The sequence below is a fragment of the Crinia signifera genome, chromosome 1, assembly GCF_055691185.1.
Source record: "Crinia signifera chromosome 1, ASM5569118v1, whole genome shotgun sequence".
In the NCBI taxonomy this organism is placed as follows: Eukaryota; Metazoa; Chordata; class Amphibia; order Anura; family Myobatrachidae; genus Crinia; species Crinia signifera.
In genome coordinates, this window is record NC_139217.1 from 47,059,911 (window position 1) to 47,076,369 (window position 16,459).

Consider the following 16,459-nt stretch of genomic DNA (forward strand, 5'->3'; position numbering starts at 1 on the left):
GGGTGTCTGGCACTGTCTGTGGGCTCACTGGGCTGGTTCTCTGTCACATACCTCCCAACATGACCCTCTCCAGGAGGGACACAATGCTCTGTTTCTAGACTTCCCCTTAATGTATGATTGCCATCACCTGTTTTAAACAGGTTAATTTCTCAGAAAGGTGTTCAGCACAGATGAAGGCAATCACACATTAAGAGGAAAGTCCAGGAACAGAGCGTTATAGACACAGACACCCACTTTGAGTGACAGATGTAGCCAAATATATAGGAGATAATGGCTAATTGTTTTTAAAAAAATATATGTTTCTTACGTGTTTTGTTTGCTCTATGGGTGAACCATTGTGCAAACAAACAGGGGATATATGTAATAAATATATTTTTAGTTTTATAATGACATAACTGCTGCTGTGCAGTTTTCAATATTTTATTTTGTTATACAATAACCATGCACATTCAAATAATGGTTATTTACATAACACCAATGGAAAAATTAATGTCTAAGTGTTATTTAATAAGTATATATGCCTTGATAAGATTCCTTGTTTAGGGCTTATCATGTGTGAGACATTATTGATTATATGTTATTAAATGTTTTATAGATAAAATCCAAAATATGTAAATTATGAAGTTAAATCTACAAAATAGTCAGACAGAAAAGATTTGCCTTATGCTACCTCATAGGAAACATCTAGACTGCTATTGGGGATAAGACAGTAAGTATTTGCACTGTACAGAGACAATTATTAAAAGTTATTCAGTAACAAAAGTATCCATTATGAAATGGAAAATGGATTATCTGCTGATATAAGGATTGCAGAAGTATTTTACATAAAATCTATTGTGTGAAACATTATCCTATGGTCAAAAGGTAGTTGTATATGTACTAAAGAAATATTGTCTTATTTCAGAGCAACTATTGGTAAGTGTGGGGAATTGTGACCTGTTCACAGACTACACCTCAGGACAATAGTGTGTGCCGTGAAGATCACGTGTGCTCACATATAAGGCAGGCCAGAACCCAAATTTGGGTTATCCGTCAAAACAGATGGAAGGTAGAATGGAGAACCGCAACACACAGTAAGTGGAATACCTATCTAGGGTCTTGCAGGAGATCTGAGGTAGGAAACCCAGTACTGTAGCACATTGGAACTCCATGCTCTAAATAAAAATAAAAAATACATGTAGAAAAGGCTGTCCAATCCTGGAGCGTGGTTGTGAGCGATGGATATTCGGTTCAAGTTTCCTGGTATTACCAATAGCTTCTCTAGTCTGTGTTCATTGCACATAGCTAGGGTTACTGACGTAGATAATGTTACACAAAATTAGATTTACTATAGATATAGATTAAATTGCTATAGTTTGAGAATTTACATTGTCTCAATCACACTAAGTGATTATAAGTACAATGGCCTTATTGTCTCTGGAGTGCAACATACTACTGACATTAAATCAAATGAAAAACATCTTTGATTAAGAAAAGCACAATAACTATTCGATATTATAAGTGAATTCACGATTTAAGGTTCAATGAAGAGAAAAGTAATTTAAAGCTAATGACACTGGTTTAATGTGTATAATAGTCTAAGATATTAGTCGACAGTCTATCATATTCGTATTGTTCCTACATATTGACAATATTACTAATATCCATTGATTGACTATATAATTGATATAATGATGAAAAGATAGGGTGATAATTAACAATTTTCTTTTCACTTACACTTAGCTGAACATATGGTATCCATAAGAAAGATGATCATTTATAGAGATAATTCTATATTTTTGAGACCGATAATTATACATTAAGGGATGAAGCTGATTCTACATAAAGAATAACGCATGGGTTTATTCTAAGTAAGATTCTTAGTAAGATTCTAATAAAATGGTTTATGAATCAAGACAATAGGTTACACGATTATTAATGCATTGTGCATCCCTCAAGTGTTGAAATGCTTCCGTTTGTGTGGAAAGAAAATAAATGCAACAGTCACTAATGCGTTCTCTTCTAAGACTGCAGATATCCGTATGATGACAGTGACTAGTCCACCGCCTACTGAAACGTATGCAGCCTTTATTGAAAGACAAAATGGACTCAGAAATGATTTCTAAATTGCTGCAAAAAGTGGGGACTGATAAAATGGATTTTGATTATATTAATTATTGCATCAATGTACAAATAATTTATTGTGGAAAACCAGCAAAGACATATCAAATTGTGACTTTGAAAAGCTATTGCAAGCTACTATCATCTGTTGTCATCAATCAAAGACTACCAGCTCAATCTATTTTGAAGCTACTATCACCTGTTGCTGTCAATAGAAGAGATCGTGAAGTGAATGTATAGCTGAAAATGTATACTCTAATTACAACATGTTTACGTCAGAGAGCCAACAAGAACTGCTGACCAATACTAAATATGTTCTTCCATATATGTAATGATTTAAATAAAGGTAGTTAGCATTATCACCATATATGAAATCACCCCCATACTATTGTGGCCAAAAATAGATAGTAAAAAGTATAAATTGTATGATGTGACGACAGCAAAGGAAGGAGGGCTGGGGCCTGCCCCGCCTCCTTCTCACACTCCTTCTCCACACGCCACACTTCATGCTGTGCTGTTCTGCTCTGTCTGTTCGGAATTAAGCAATATTGTATAATATATTATTTTGGATAAATATGTAATTACGTGTCATTTATTTATCCTCGAACTTAACAGTGGATTTATTCCCAACTTATCACAGGGCACGGCTTCAAAACTAGGCAGTAATCGGGGCGTGCATGTAGGTGGTGACAAGGGTTGGGCGTACGCCCCGCTCGAGTCACCGAGTGCACGGACCCGCTAGGACCTGTTTTCATGAGGGACACTCGGAAGAAACAAGCTTGCATTCGGTCAGCCAATCAACATGCACAATAGCTACATTACTTTCAGCTGCACGCAATACACACCCATGCAGCATAGAGGTTTCTCTCATGTATCAATTAACTACATGGCAGCAGCACGGGAAGCGCACTTTTAAACTTTAACCATTTACACTTCTCTGCATTCGAATTGCTTATAGATTTGATTATTTGACCACACAAAGGCACCACTGTTATTAACTGCTAGTATGTGCCAATTCTCTTACTCAAACCGGAACACAAGTGCTCTTGGCATGTTAGGACAATACTACACACAATTACAACAAGTCCACATGTGTCAACTCACATACAAACCCAACCATGATGCTCTCATCACATCACACACATATGTCTTCTCATGTATTTACCAGTATTAATTGAATGCAATGAACAACATACACTTTGGGTAATTGGTTAATGGATTTGAGCATGAGCTCCGTGGGGAATCGTGCTGGATCATGTTAAACACCAGCAGAGGGCGTTTGGTCGGCTGTCTGGCCGTCCGCACGCAGGAAGATCATGCAAACTTTGTGAGTTCCCGGAGACTCATATACCTCTGGATTGATGTTTATTTGAACCAGCGCAAGCTAAGTGACACCTTTGTAACTTCTCTTTGTGAGTTCCGTCCGCACCCGGTAGCGTACGTGCATTACCACGCAACTCCCTTTTGTGGGTTAGTCCGTCCGAATGGATGCGGTGGCCTTATAGGCGAGTCTTCGCTCACCGTACGGCTTCGCGGTTCGTTCACTCGGATACGCGCGAACACATATCTGAAGGAATGAACCAGAATAAGGGCCTAAGATGGCATTAAGCTGTTGTGGCCACACTCTGGGATACTTGGCATTCTGGGGAGTGGGTAAATCTGACCATTTCGGACCCAGGATTTATCAGCTGCAGTTCCTTCTTCATATACTCGGGGGATCCTTAATATTCACCTGTTTTTGGAGTATATGCCACCATATTCACTAAGAAATAGGTGCCCAAACATAACCTACCTGCAAGTGCTCCAATGCTTATAGCTAGCACCGTTAAATCCTCAGTGCAAAAATACATCTACATTTTTCTTTACATTTGGTTTTCGGGCTGCAGTGTAGCTGCCTCTATACGGGACACCCTCCCCGATCTGCCAATAGCTGCCAAAGACATCTTCTCCAATGCCAACTCATACACTTGGAGACAGAATAGACCAGGGTTGCCTACCCTCCCGGAATAGTCGGGAGGCTACCGAAAATCGGGTCCACCTCCCAGCCCCAGGAAAGTTGGGCAACTCTCCCTGATTCTGGGGGACCCCCACTCCACCTCCCGATTGCGGCATCCTCCCCCCGACCGTGGCATTTTAAATACCGCAATCCGTGGGTCTCCGAGGAGGGGGCGGGGATAATATGTCATAATCGCGTCCTTTTAGCCCCGTCCCCTCCATGACTCTCAGTACCGGAGCCAAATTCAGCTCTTGGGTCTTGGCGGCTCATGAGGGTGCAGAATAATAGCCCCACCCCCTTGCTGTGTAACACTGTGTTCTGCGGATGTAGCGGGAGGTGACTGGCTAATATGATACAATTCTTTTAATCACATAAAAAAAATCTACGATATATGTACAGTAGCTCCTGCATGCAGACACTGAAGGCAGTGCTCAACTCACTACAATCATAGAAATGATGAGAAATCCTATGACATATAATGGGCGCAGTGCGTCGGATCTGTGTCGGCATTCTGACTGTCCCGTACCTGTCAATAATGAGCACGCTGGAGGAAATGTCAACATGTACAAAGTAAAGGTCATTTTATCAGACGAAAGGCCACATTCCGTGAGCTAATTTTAACCAAGACATGAAAACTAACATAAGGTACAGCTGACCTTTTGTATCCTGATACATTTGTGTAGAGAATACACACAGAACTACACTAAATACGGTATACTTTTTTTTGTAACTAATGAAGTTGTTTGTCACAAAGCTGCATAGAAAGTGGACACATAAGGAATAATACCAGCTGCAAGACTGGAAAGAGTCAAAGACATAAGGGCATGGGTAGAAAGGTACTACGGCAAATTAGGAATTGGAACACTCCTTTACTTAAAGACGATCATTTTTTTTTATTCGTTGTCCAGGAGACACGTCAGAGATACAGTGTTCCCAGAGAATGTTAAAATTCTTCATAGGGTGAGCATATTGCTTCTCGTTGGGTCTCGTTGGGTTTTGGCGACGTGTGCTGAACCATTGTAAAAGTTTCAAACTTGACCACTGATCGTGGAAATCCAGAGACCATTAGTATAACTAATATGGGCACTATCGATGTCCAAGTGTAAAGGTTCAAGCTGCAACTGAAATGACTAAGGTCCAATACTTTACTTAACGTCACGTATCAGTTGGGGGTCCTCTACCACAGCCGGTTCTTGATTCACAGAACATAACACCTGTGGTGGGACATATTCAGTGTTCCCCATTATTTCCAATTTTTGGAAATAATGGGACTTGAGTATTTAATCCAGGCAGTTTTCGTCAGGGAAACGGCTGGGATTCGCATCTGCGCAGATCCAGCTCTTTAAAAAGCCAAATCTGCTTTTGCGGAAAAGGCCGCAACATTTTTGAGTTAGCAGCCGTTTCCAATTTTCCTATTGTTTCCAAAAATCCCCAAAAAAACATTGAATGGATGGAATGCGAATTCCATCTATTCTGTATAGAAATGGACAATATTTCGACAATTTTCCTGCAAACACCGACATTGAATGCCCCCCAAATTGAGATGGTGTTATACATCTCAAACCAATATATTGGTCTCTATCCAACATTATCATACCTTTAATGTTCTATTTCCCAATTAGAGTGAGAAACAAACACAAGCAGCGTGAGACCTCTATAAATAACACAACATTTTGTGTCATCTCATATGTAGGGGTAGCCCACTGCACCAGGGTAATCATATGTAGTGCACTCAAGACAGCCTTCCTGCTACCTTTCATGGGTGTACTATATAGCGCCAATCCCAGGGGATGCAGATAAAATCCTGGCGGTTGGGATGCTGGCTGACACAAGCCTGGTGCCAGATTCCCAACTGCCGCCAGAACTCCGACATGGATTACTCTGCGGACCCATACGCCTGACAGCTGTAATCCCAATAGTAAGTATGCAGGGTCTCACAGAGTAAGGTTAGGGGGGGTAGATACAGTGGGATGCGGTCATTTGGTCTACTGCATTATGGTAGACAGTCATTAGGTCGAATCCATTAGGTCGACATGCTAAAAGATCGACATGACTCTAGGTCGACATGGGAAAAGGTCGACATGATTCTAGGTCGAAAGGTCATTAGTTCGACAGGTCAATAGTTCGACAAGGTCATTAGTTCGACATTGTCTATGTCGACATTCACAAGGTCGACATGGAGTTTTTCACTGTTTTTTTGAGCCACCATGTGCCGACAGGCGGTATTTCATGCCCTACCATCCACTAGGGCGTGGTGGGAGAATAAAATAGTGTGCCGAGCGTAGCGAGGCACCGTGCCCGACGCATAGCGAGCGCAGCGAGCGATGCGAGGGGATGCAGTGCACTTTAAACTGTGTCCATGTCGACTGTGTTGACATTCAGGTAAAAAAACAGTGAAAAACCCCATGTCGACCTTGTGAATGTCGACATAGACAATGTCGAACTAATGACCTTGTCGAACTAATGACCTGCCGAACTAATGACCTTTCGACCTAGAATCATGTCGACCTTTTCCCATGTCGACCTAGAGTCATGTCGACCTTTTAGCATGTCGACCTAATGGATTCGACCTAATGACTTTCGACCATAATGCAATAGACCAAATGATCCCAACCCGATACAGTATAGGCAATAGGGGGAACATAGGGTTAGGATTGGAGAGGGGAAAGATTAGGGTTAGGCTGCAGGGAGGGAGGGTTAGTCACTTAGTAGGGGGGGTGAGAGGGTTAAGGTGCCCATACACTAGTAAGATTTATCTTCTGATCTGGCTGGTTGGAACAAAAACATGGTTATGGATGAGTGACAGTTTGCCAGTTTTCCAGCATTTCCAATCAAATGGTCAACTGTCATTTGCTCTTATCCATAACCATGTTTTCGTTCCAACCAGCCAGATCTGCAGATAAATCTGCGTGTGTATGGCCATCTTTAGACTGCTGCAGGTGGGAGGTTTACGGTTAGGATGCAAGCAGGGAGAGTTAAGGTACTCATGTAGGGTACACACCAGAACGATCATGATCGGGAGGAGGTCGTAAGACGATCATACTGTACGATGGTCACATGATCTGTTAGAACAAACAATCCGATCACGATATGTAGCCAGTTGAAGGGATCGTTTTTAAGCCCTGACTGCAGCAGGTAGGATCTGCAAAAGACCAAACGACCAAATGCCCAATTTACATACAATCGGTCGAGATTGTATTGAAATTGGGGGAATTGAAGCCAAATCGTTCAGGTGTGTGCTCATCATTACAGAGCCCATGTTGGGATCCTCCATATCGGGACACCAGTGTCAGTCTTTTGAACGTCACCATCCACACAGCCGGGAACTCGTATGTACCCCCCTTGCAGTAATCTTATTGTGCTCTCTGCTGCAGGTGTCCCTGAACATCCTCTGAAACGCGTAAGCCTATTGCACCTGACAAGTGTTGGAATACCAGCGGTAAGAAAGCAAACCCGGGAATTAATTGTACAAGTATGTGGCATTATTTTCTGAGGACGGTACTTTATAGTTCCATTGAGAGGAGCCGCGTCTGAAATGATTGCTTCCCCGGCCTTCCACTGTTTATTCTAGAAAATGTATGCCTATTAAATTACATTCTCACCTTCTAGTTGGTATTCATTTTGTTGCAAATACAGCCAATTCAATTACAGTACAGTGATGGATATTACAGACGGAACGTGCAATAAATCTTATATTTGTACAGATTCATTTCAGCTCTATTTTATTACAGAAGATGTGTTAATGGCAATGACTGCATTGTTTAAAGGGAAATGCACCCAAGAATTAAATAACGATCAGGGACATGCCCCCTTGTGGAATATGGTGTGACTACACGGCAGTGGGCACCACATTTCGTCTTCCCTCCAATATAAAACATAAATCAATTTTGGAAGGCCGCGGGGATATTTTTGCAGCAGTGCCAACAAGCGTCTGGGGGCACTGGGGGGGGAAATGTAATCTAGCACTACCATGCCCCCATGATCCAAAGTACTGCTATGGGGCATAAATGAACACATACCCTCCAACTGTACCTTTTTGGCGAGTACAGTCCCGTTTTTTTTTGCCTGTACCGGCCAAAAGGGCTTTGTACCGATTTTCTGGGTCTCCGACTCTCCATTGAAAGTATAGGAAAGGGGGCATGACCGCACCACCTTTATCCAGGTGGGTGGCGATTGTTTTTTTTTTGTACCGGTTTCTGCACTTCAGATGTTGGAGGGTATGTTAACAACCACCTTCAAAATGTTGCAATTGGTCCCATTAAGTTCTAGTAAAGACCTTGACTGGGAGAATGCCCAGGGGTCCTCAGACATGCATTGCTTTTGCCTATAGGAAAAACATTTTAGCCTCCCCCACCTAACACAGCTGCTATCTGTAAGGGTTCCTATTGTATAGTTTGCACTAAACTTGCTCTTACATTTCCGTACAACAGAGGGTTTGATGGCAAATTAGCTAAAAGTTCTAAAAATGAAAAAAAATAAAATATATGTGATGTTGCCCTTAGCAACCATCAGATTCTGTCTATTATTTCCCTATTGCATCCTAGAAAATGATAGACAGAATCATATTGGTTGCTAACTTTAGTAAATGTACCCCCTGAAGAGATGACCGAAAAAATAAGGGCATTCTAAAGTGAAATACGTTTAAGATGGCCACTTAATGCACATGTTTGTAGAGCACACTTGGCTACGTTTGAAAACTAATTACAGGGAGATTATACTTGATAGCAGAATTTTGCACAGCGCCCCATTGAGGGTGTGTGTCATGCTCCACCCAAAGGGCGTGTCTAGTTCCATATATGGAGAGATTGTGAAAAGAGATTGTGAATGTGGCACCTAGAAGCGTGGGTGTGCACTGCTACATCTGAGAGGAATCTTTTAAAGTGACTTATATCCAAATGTAGATGAGCCCCAAAGCAGTTAGTAAGAGATACTATACTTGGTAAAGTGCTGGGAAATGGTGCTGATGATTCAATGTAAATGTATCTGTCTCTCATTCCTTTTTCCCCAAAAAAATGTAACAGTGCAATGTGGGCTAGGGGAAATGAGGGAGATTGCTAGACTAATGAGGGAGAGAGGGAGATTGCTTTTAATTCAGGGAGTCTCCTGCAGAATGCAGGAGGGGAGACATGATTTGGGTATTTCCAAACCTTGGGCTGGTTGCGAAATGATGATGATGGCCGTTGGCTAAGCCTGATTTGCTGAATACATCTAAGACACACCCAAATATGCTAATCTGTCCTGCCCGCATACTTACACTCATTTTCAGTGTCCTGCGGGTTCTCCTCCTCCCCTATATGAGTCCAGCCACTTGGACTGTTGGACTGACTGGCCATTACCCGTTGGCTACCACCGCACGTGTATTTTGGAGACAGTTGAGAGCTTATAGAATTACTATATAGATATCTTCGATCTTAATTTCTGAATACATGTTGTTTACAGCATATCCAGCAACAGTGTGGAATAGGGTGAATTGCTGTCACGCTGGTGTAACATTCAGCAGCGATATCTGATTGTCGGTTGCGGGAGAAAACAACAGAGTAACTCACCTTCAAATATCCGATCTAATCTCTGCCGCTTTACTTTGTGCTTTTCCATCAGAGACATGAGACCTGGGCGCCAACAGTAGTCACCACGCAACTTCTAATAGTGATGCAAGAGTCGCCAACCAGGAGTAAAAGGTCCTTACAGATACAGAATCACCTGCAAAAAAACCACAATAAAAATAGTATCAATGTTACAGCATATTATAAGAAAATACTGATCATAGATAAAGCAATTGGTCTTAATACTCTGTATTGCATAAACTATGTAACATAATCTCTTTTGGTTAAACACTGCCATAGGGCCAGATTCTCTAAGCTTCAGAAGTGATAAAATGGAGAGTGATAAACAGGCAGCCAATCAGCTCCTACCTGCCATGCCACAGACTGTGTTTGAAAAATGTCAGACAGGAGCTGATTGGCTGGCTGTTTATCACTCTCCATTTTATCACTTTTGAAGCTTAGAGAATCTGGCTCTTAGTCTGATATTTATCAAAGCTCAACAGAAATTGTGAGGAAATATTCATTATTTGCGATGCTCCAAATAGACCCATGGCTGCCCCCCAATCCAATCTGCTGCACCCAATATTTTTTCGATGGTCCTCAGCTGCAAACTGTACTGGTACCTTATGGGCAAATTTACTAAGATGGGAGTTCTGGATGTTGCCCATAGCAACCAATCATTTACTACTTCTTATTTAGCACCTTCTAGAACATCGGTTTCCCAACCTAGGGTACTCATACTTCTGGGGGTACTCTGCAGACTGGTTGGGGCGACTTGAAGACTAGAAGAAGAAAAAGTCGCCCGATGGCGGAAGAAGTCTCCCATTGCCATGGAGATGGAACACCTTGCGTCACTTCCGGTTCCATCTGCAGCATCATCAGAGTCTCCTCATGCTTTTGCCTGACCAGCAATCCACTTGGAGCTACCGGCGCTGCCCTCAGACATCAGCGATAATCTACCCCGCGCTGACACGGGTGGAGGAAGCAGCGGCAGTAATCCTACAGGCGTTAGCGGGAACCCTGGAGAGAGAGGGCCTTATTCTGGTTCATTCGCTCGGATGAGAATTAGGATGGGGGAACCGATGTTTTGCGTGTGCGCAGCAGCATTTCTGCGCTGTGTATACGCTGGGTGCGTGCGAACTCGGCAAGAAGTCTGCTCGCTGAGTGCATGCTCCCAGCCTTGCAAACGGGGGTGGAGAGGGGCGTGGGGTGCTGGCTGGGGCATTAGCATATGTGTATGCCCTGCATTTCATGAGCGATCCCATTAAAATAGTCGTCGACTATCAAAAGATGGAGGAGGTTCCCACTGGCGTGTGAATGGATGTTCATGTAAATCATCCATTCATAAGCCTTGTGAACAAATCCGGTGTGCGAATGGGTGGTGCGGGATAACCAATCACAAGGCGGGGTTTGGGGCATTTGCAAGTGTCCGTGCAGGTGTCCAAGTGAATGAACCAGAATAAAGCCCAGAGTACACATCCAATGGACTGACACAGGGGACAGGTAGAAATTGGTTAAATAATTTGAAAAAAATTGATCAAATAAGTCTTAAGCTGCCCATACATCTACAGATCGATTGTCAGATGGGGCTGGTTGGAATAAAAACCTGGTAATATCTGAGTGACAGCTTTTGGCAGTTTTCCAGCATTTCAAAGCAAATGGTCAACTGTCATTTGCTCTCATCCGATACCAGGATTTTGTTCCAACCAGCCCAATCTGACAATCGATCTGTAGATGTATGGCCGGCTTTATCCATAGTATAAAGCAGGCATGTCCAAACGATGGCCCTCCAGCTGTTGTGAAACTACAAGTCCCATCATGCCTAATGCTAAAACTGATGCAAGGCATGCTGGGATGTGTCGTTTCACAACAGCTGGAGGGCCACAATTTGGACATGCCTGGTATAGAAGCTCCTATAAATCTGGGATCCGCTTGGCACTTTCTGCCAGCATTTTGGTGGAAGGAAAGCGCTGATGATATCTGATCATATGGATACAGCAGTTCTGTTTGGCAGTCACTCTGTTTAGTTTGACTTTCGCATAAGACCATTCACTAGTTATAAATCTTAAAATTGCAAGGACAGACCGCATCAGCGTTCAATACATAAAGCTTGTGAGGCCAACGCAAAGAGATCTGATGTAGGATGAAATCAGATACCGTGTGAAGAATCGGGACGTACAGCAGACCTGTTTGACTCTGCTGAAAGAAATCTGGGGTCAGAGATTATTTATAGGTTTATTTAAAACTATCACAGCATTGGCAATACTGCCCCCTACTGGCCTTTCACTTGCTGCACTGGGCTATGGAGAGCTCAACACAAGTCAGACATATTGCCCAGATGTATCAAGCTTCAAAAGTGATAAAATGGAGAGTGATAAACAACCAGCCAATCAGCTCCTACCTGTTATTTTTCAAACCCAGCCTGTGACATGACAGGTAGATGCTGATTGGCTGGCGGATTTATCACTCTCCATTTTATCACTTTTTGAAGCTTGATACTTCTGGCCTCCAATCGCTTACATATGGGCCTAATTCAGCAGATCCCAAATCAGAGATTTCACAATTTGAGTGATTACTGAAAGACTGCGTATGCGCGGGACCAAATAACGGAAATATATGGTTGTCATGGTCAATAATTAATTATAGACGAGAGATAACTCCTGCAACGCCACAGGATTGGAGGTGTGACCAGGATGTGACAGTCACATGACCACCAAGACCCGGGAGACAGACAACACTAGAGCTGGTGCAGCCTCTAGGAGCAGGTAAGTCACCAGAGGTGATCAGGGCTGGCGCCACCACTAGGCAGCTTTAGGCATTTGCCTGTGAGCGCTAGCCACTGGAGGGCAGTACAGAGTTCTAAAGAAACAGGAAAGCACGTGCCCAGCGCGTGATGAGCAGGGAATGGTATGGTCTCCCTCACACTTTCCGCACCCTCCCACTGCCGCCCCCATGGAGCAGGTCAGCGGCGACTGCACACCCACTGACCTGCTACTACTTGCACCCATAACCCCCCTGCAGCAGGTCAGCGGCGGCCGCACCCAAACGACACCGCCCGGAGCAGGTCAGCGACAACCACGGGTGGTGCCCGCTTCCCCAGTGTAGCGAAAACGAGTACTAACAAACCCCCCTCCCCTGTGGTTGAGGTCAGCGGCGGTGGCAGCCACCACGAACCCCCCTGCACGTGGAGCAGGGCAGCAGCAAACATGGTGGAGCAGGAGGGGGCAATTAGGAGCAAATACCCCCCCCCCCTCCCCCTGGAGCATGTTAGCGAATACCACCCTTTCTGGAGCTTGATAATGGACACACCCCTTCATGTGCCAAACTGTATCTGTGCCTGGGGCGCTGAGATTCCTTGTTCCGGCCCTGGGTGTGATACATTAAACATGTCGACATTTCATCACTATCTATTGTACATGTCAACATTATGCATGCCAACATTTTGTACCCAACCCAATATGATTGGTTGCTATGGGCAACACTTTCACTTGTCTACATTATAGGAGTTGCAACCAGTCTTATACACTAACGTTCTCCCCATAGAGTACGTGCTATAGAAACGTGCTCCAGCGGCAATCAGGCAACTGCACTGTAAATTACATTAAACGTTGTGACCTTGAATCGAAGCAATAATGAATAAGTCTGGATATATAAACCATAAGAAATAATCAATGGGGTCAGATGGTGAGGTGTAGAAAACGAACCTTTACTGGTGTAATTACTTTGATTTTGGAGAGTGACATCACTAGAAGCGACTCCGTAAAGTATTGATTTTTCGAAGGGTACAAATGTCAGATATACCGCCCAGCATGGCTGGTGGGGCTGGTATAGAGTTGGGAGGGGCGTTTAAACAGTCTAAAGGTCGACCCCCAAAAGGTTTATGTGTAAGACGTCCATAGGGTCAAAAGGTCAACAGGGTCAAAATGTCGACTTGAGAAAGGTAGACAAATTAAAATGTTGGCATGGGTTTTTAACTTTTTTTTGTGGCAATGTCGACAACTGTCAAATTATATATATTATTCCAAACGGAAACTGGCTTATAGGCATATCTCCCAACCGGTGCAATTTCTTGGCAAGCAAGTGCAGAGCCGCATGCTGAGGTTGCAGGTGTGTATAGCAGCGGTTCTCAAACTATGGGTCCTGACCCCAAAGTGGGTCCCGACCTTCTCAGCATGGGGTTGCGACTCCATGTTGCTGACCGTCAGGCTGATGACTTTTCTAATCAGTGATACAAGGAGTCTGAAAAATCGGTTTAGTTGTCTGTTATGTTAGACCAGGGTTGCCAACCCTCCCGGAATGGCCGAGAGGATCCCGAAAATCGGGTCCCCCTCCTGGCCCCCCGGAAAGGTGGGCAACCCTCCCGGATTCCGGCGGTCCCCTCTCCCCCCCTCATTTGCCTGGGGGCAGAAGCGTGAAATTGCCGCGATTCGCTGTGTTTCGACTAAAGGGGGCGGGGGGCTAAATATTCAAATCTGCATTTTTAGCTCCGCCCCACCCCCAGAAGTGATGCTGACAGTCTCCCCTCCGGGGTTCTCCCGGAGAGGTGACTGTAAAAGTCGGCAACCCTGTGTTAGACTCCTCCCATCATTCTGTACCTCCACAATGCTGCCATGTATGTGCTGCCTGCTGCCTACACATGTGATGTGATCAGGGCCGGTGCCAGGTACAGCAGCGCCCCAGGCAGGGGGAGGGGGGGGAGCGCCCGCATACCCCTTCCCCCCGCCGCTCACCTGTTCCCCTCCCGCCGCTCACCTGTTCCTGGGGGGGGGGGGGGTGGTGGTGGTGAGATGCGGCCGCTGAGTCGCTCATGACAGGGGGGGGGGTTTGCGGCGGGTCGCTCCACCTCCCCTCACACACACGCAAGTGGGAGAATTTACAACCGAGGAAGGGGAGGGAATGCGGCCGCTGCTGCCGAGTCCCTCCATGAGGGGCGGGGGTGTGGGGATGGTGTGGGCGTTTCTAACTCACCAGGCTCCACGGGGGTTTGCGGACGGTGCGGGCGCCGCTGTGCTCACCCGGCTCCACGGGGGGGGGGGGGGGGGGTGGGGATGGTGCGGGCGCCGCTGCGGCACTACCTGTCAACTTGCTCCATGAGGGGGGCTCCCAAGTGCCGCCCTCCAGTGGCCGGCGCCCTAGGCAAATGCCTAAGGCTGCCTAGTGGTGGCGCCGGCCCTGGATGTGATGACCTTCTACAGTAACTTGCTGGGGTCCTATCATTATTTTTATTGTCTAATGGGGTACCAGAGCAAAATAACTCAGGACCCCTGGTCTATAGCATGTTTAACATAAAAATGGGTTATAAAAAACAAACAAAGAGTTCTCTGAGCTGGATAAAAGCCCCCAGGTAAATGGGGGGGTGGACCGCCGGGATGGTTGCCCACCTTTCCGCGGGGCCGGGAGGGGGACCCGATTTTCGGGATCCTCCCGGCCATTCCGGGAGGGTTGGCAACCCTGTTATAATTTACAGTCCACGATACAGTACAAGATACTATATTGCCGATTGTACTCTTTTACTGTAGGTATAGTATAGTCAGTTCAGTTACAGCTTTGCTTATTTTGGGTAAAGCACATTGGATTCCAGGGCTGCATTTACTTTTTCTTTTATATTGTCCATGTTGCTGCCCAAACGCCTCTCAATAGTGACATCCTGACAAATTGCCGACACAATGCTTTGTAATTGGCCGCCCGATTCAATCACTGTGTGGCAGCGGTGTGGACTGAACATCCCTATTTTTATCTGGTTGAACTGCATCCTGTCACTAATATCAATCAGCGCCCCAGAGATTTGCAGCTTCGCCCTGGCCAGGCAAACCTGGGCCGAGTGAACGGAATGTTTGTTTTATTCCCAACACCTTCAGTATTGGCTCCAGGTCCCATTGTACAGTGTTCTATCTAGGGCATCGCTGGCAATGCTTCCTCCTCCATTGTTCGCATGTTTTTCAGGCCGCGCACGTGTCAGACAGAATGTTATGAATTACAATGAAACAAGAACAAGATAGGAGATGCATTCACTGACAAAACAAAGAGACCTATAATTAAACCAACACTAGTTATTGCAATTAGGAGACCACAACCTGAGCAATTATGTGGGAACGCTGGCATATCAGGAAAGCGATAAAGCATCGGCGAGGATTAAACATAGCACAACACCACGGAAATGACTGAGCGTGCAGATGACAATACTATAGTACATCTCCAGGCAACACAAATACACTCTGCTTAGGGCACAGGCTGTGTGATGCTAGAGTAGTGGGGTCTGTGTGATGCTAGAGTAGTGGGGTCACAGCAGTTTAATTACATTGTTCAATTAATTAATATGCCGACTGAAATCTCTGATGTCACCCCACTTATGTATATTTATTGCATAGGTGAAGGAATACCTTTACCTAGAGATACGCTTGTTTTTTATTGGATTCACCTGGTTCTCAAAGTGGGATCTTATTGGCTATTCAAAACATGTGACAGCCGATAGCCAATATGTAGTTCTTTGAGAACCGAGTAAATCCGCGTAAAACCAAACCCGCATATCTATACCTTTACCTATACAATAATTCTGTGAGGTCTGTCCCGCCTCAAACTAGAGATGTGCAGGTTCTGATTTACTCTGATTTCAAAGCACAATCTTATAGGCTATCCCAAATCACATGACAGTTGTTGACAGTTGATAGCCAATAAGATCCTGCTTTGAAATCAGAGTAAATCAGAGCCTGCACATCTCTACCTCAAACATACTAGTACAATAGCATCTCTGCTAAAGGCCTAGCTTAGTAAGAGGACCCAGCCGGTGACAGTATTGGGTAAATATGGGAGTGGGGGGTGG

General features: G+C 44.7%; 1 protein-coding gene across 3 annotated transcripts in view; it reads right to left on the minus strand.

The window, feature by feature from the left end:
• CTBP1 (C-terminal binding protein 1) overlaps positions 1-16,459 on the minus strand; it is a 392,310-nt gene that overhangs the window by 260,617 nt on the left and 115,234 nt on the right. For all 3 annotated transcript variants that reach the window (XM_083148178.1, XM_083148263.1, XM_083148092.1), the window contains exon 2: positions 9,643-9,796. In XM_083148178.1, the coding sequence (XP_083004304.1) occupies positions 9,643-9,700 (58 nt within the window). In that variant the 5' untranslated portion in view covers positions 9,701-9,796. The remainder of the gene's footprint in view (positions 1-9,642; positions 9,797-16,459) is intronic.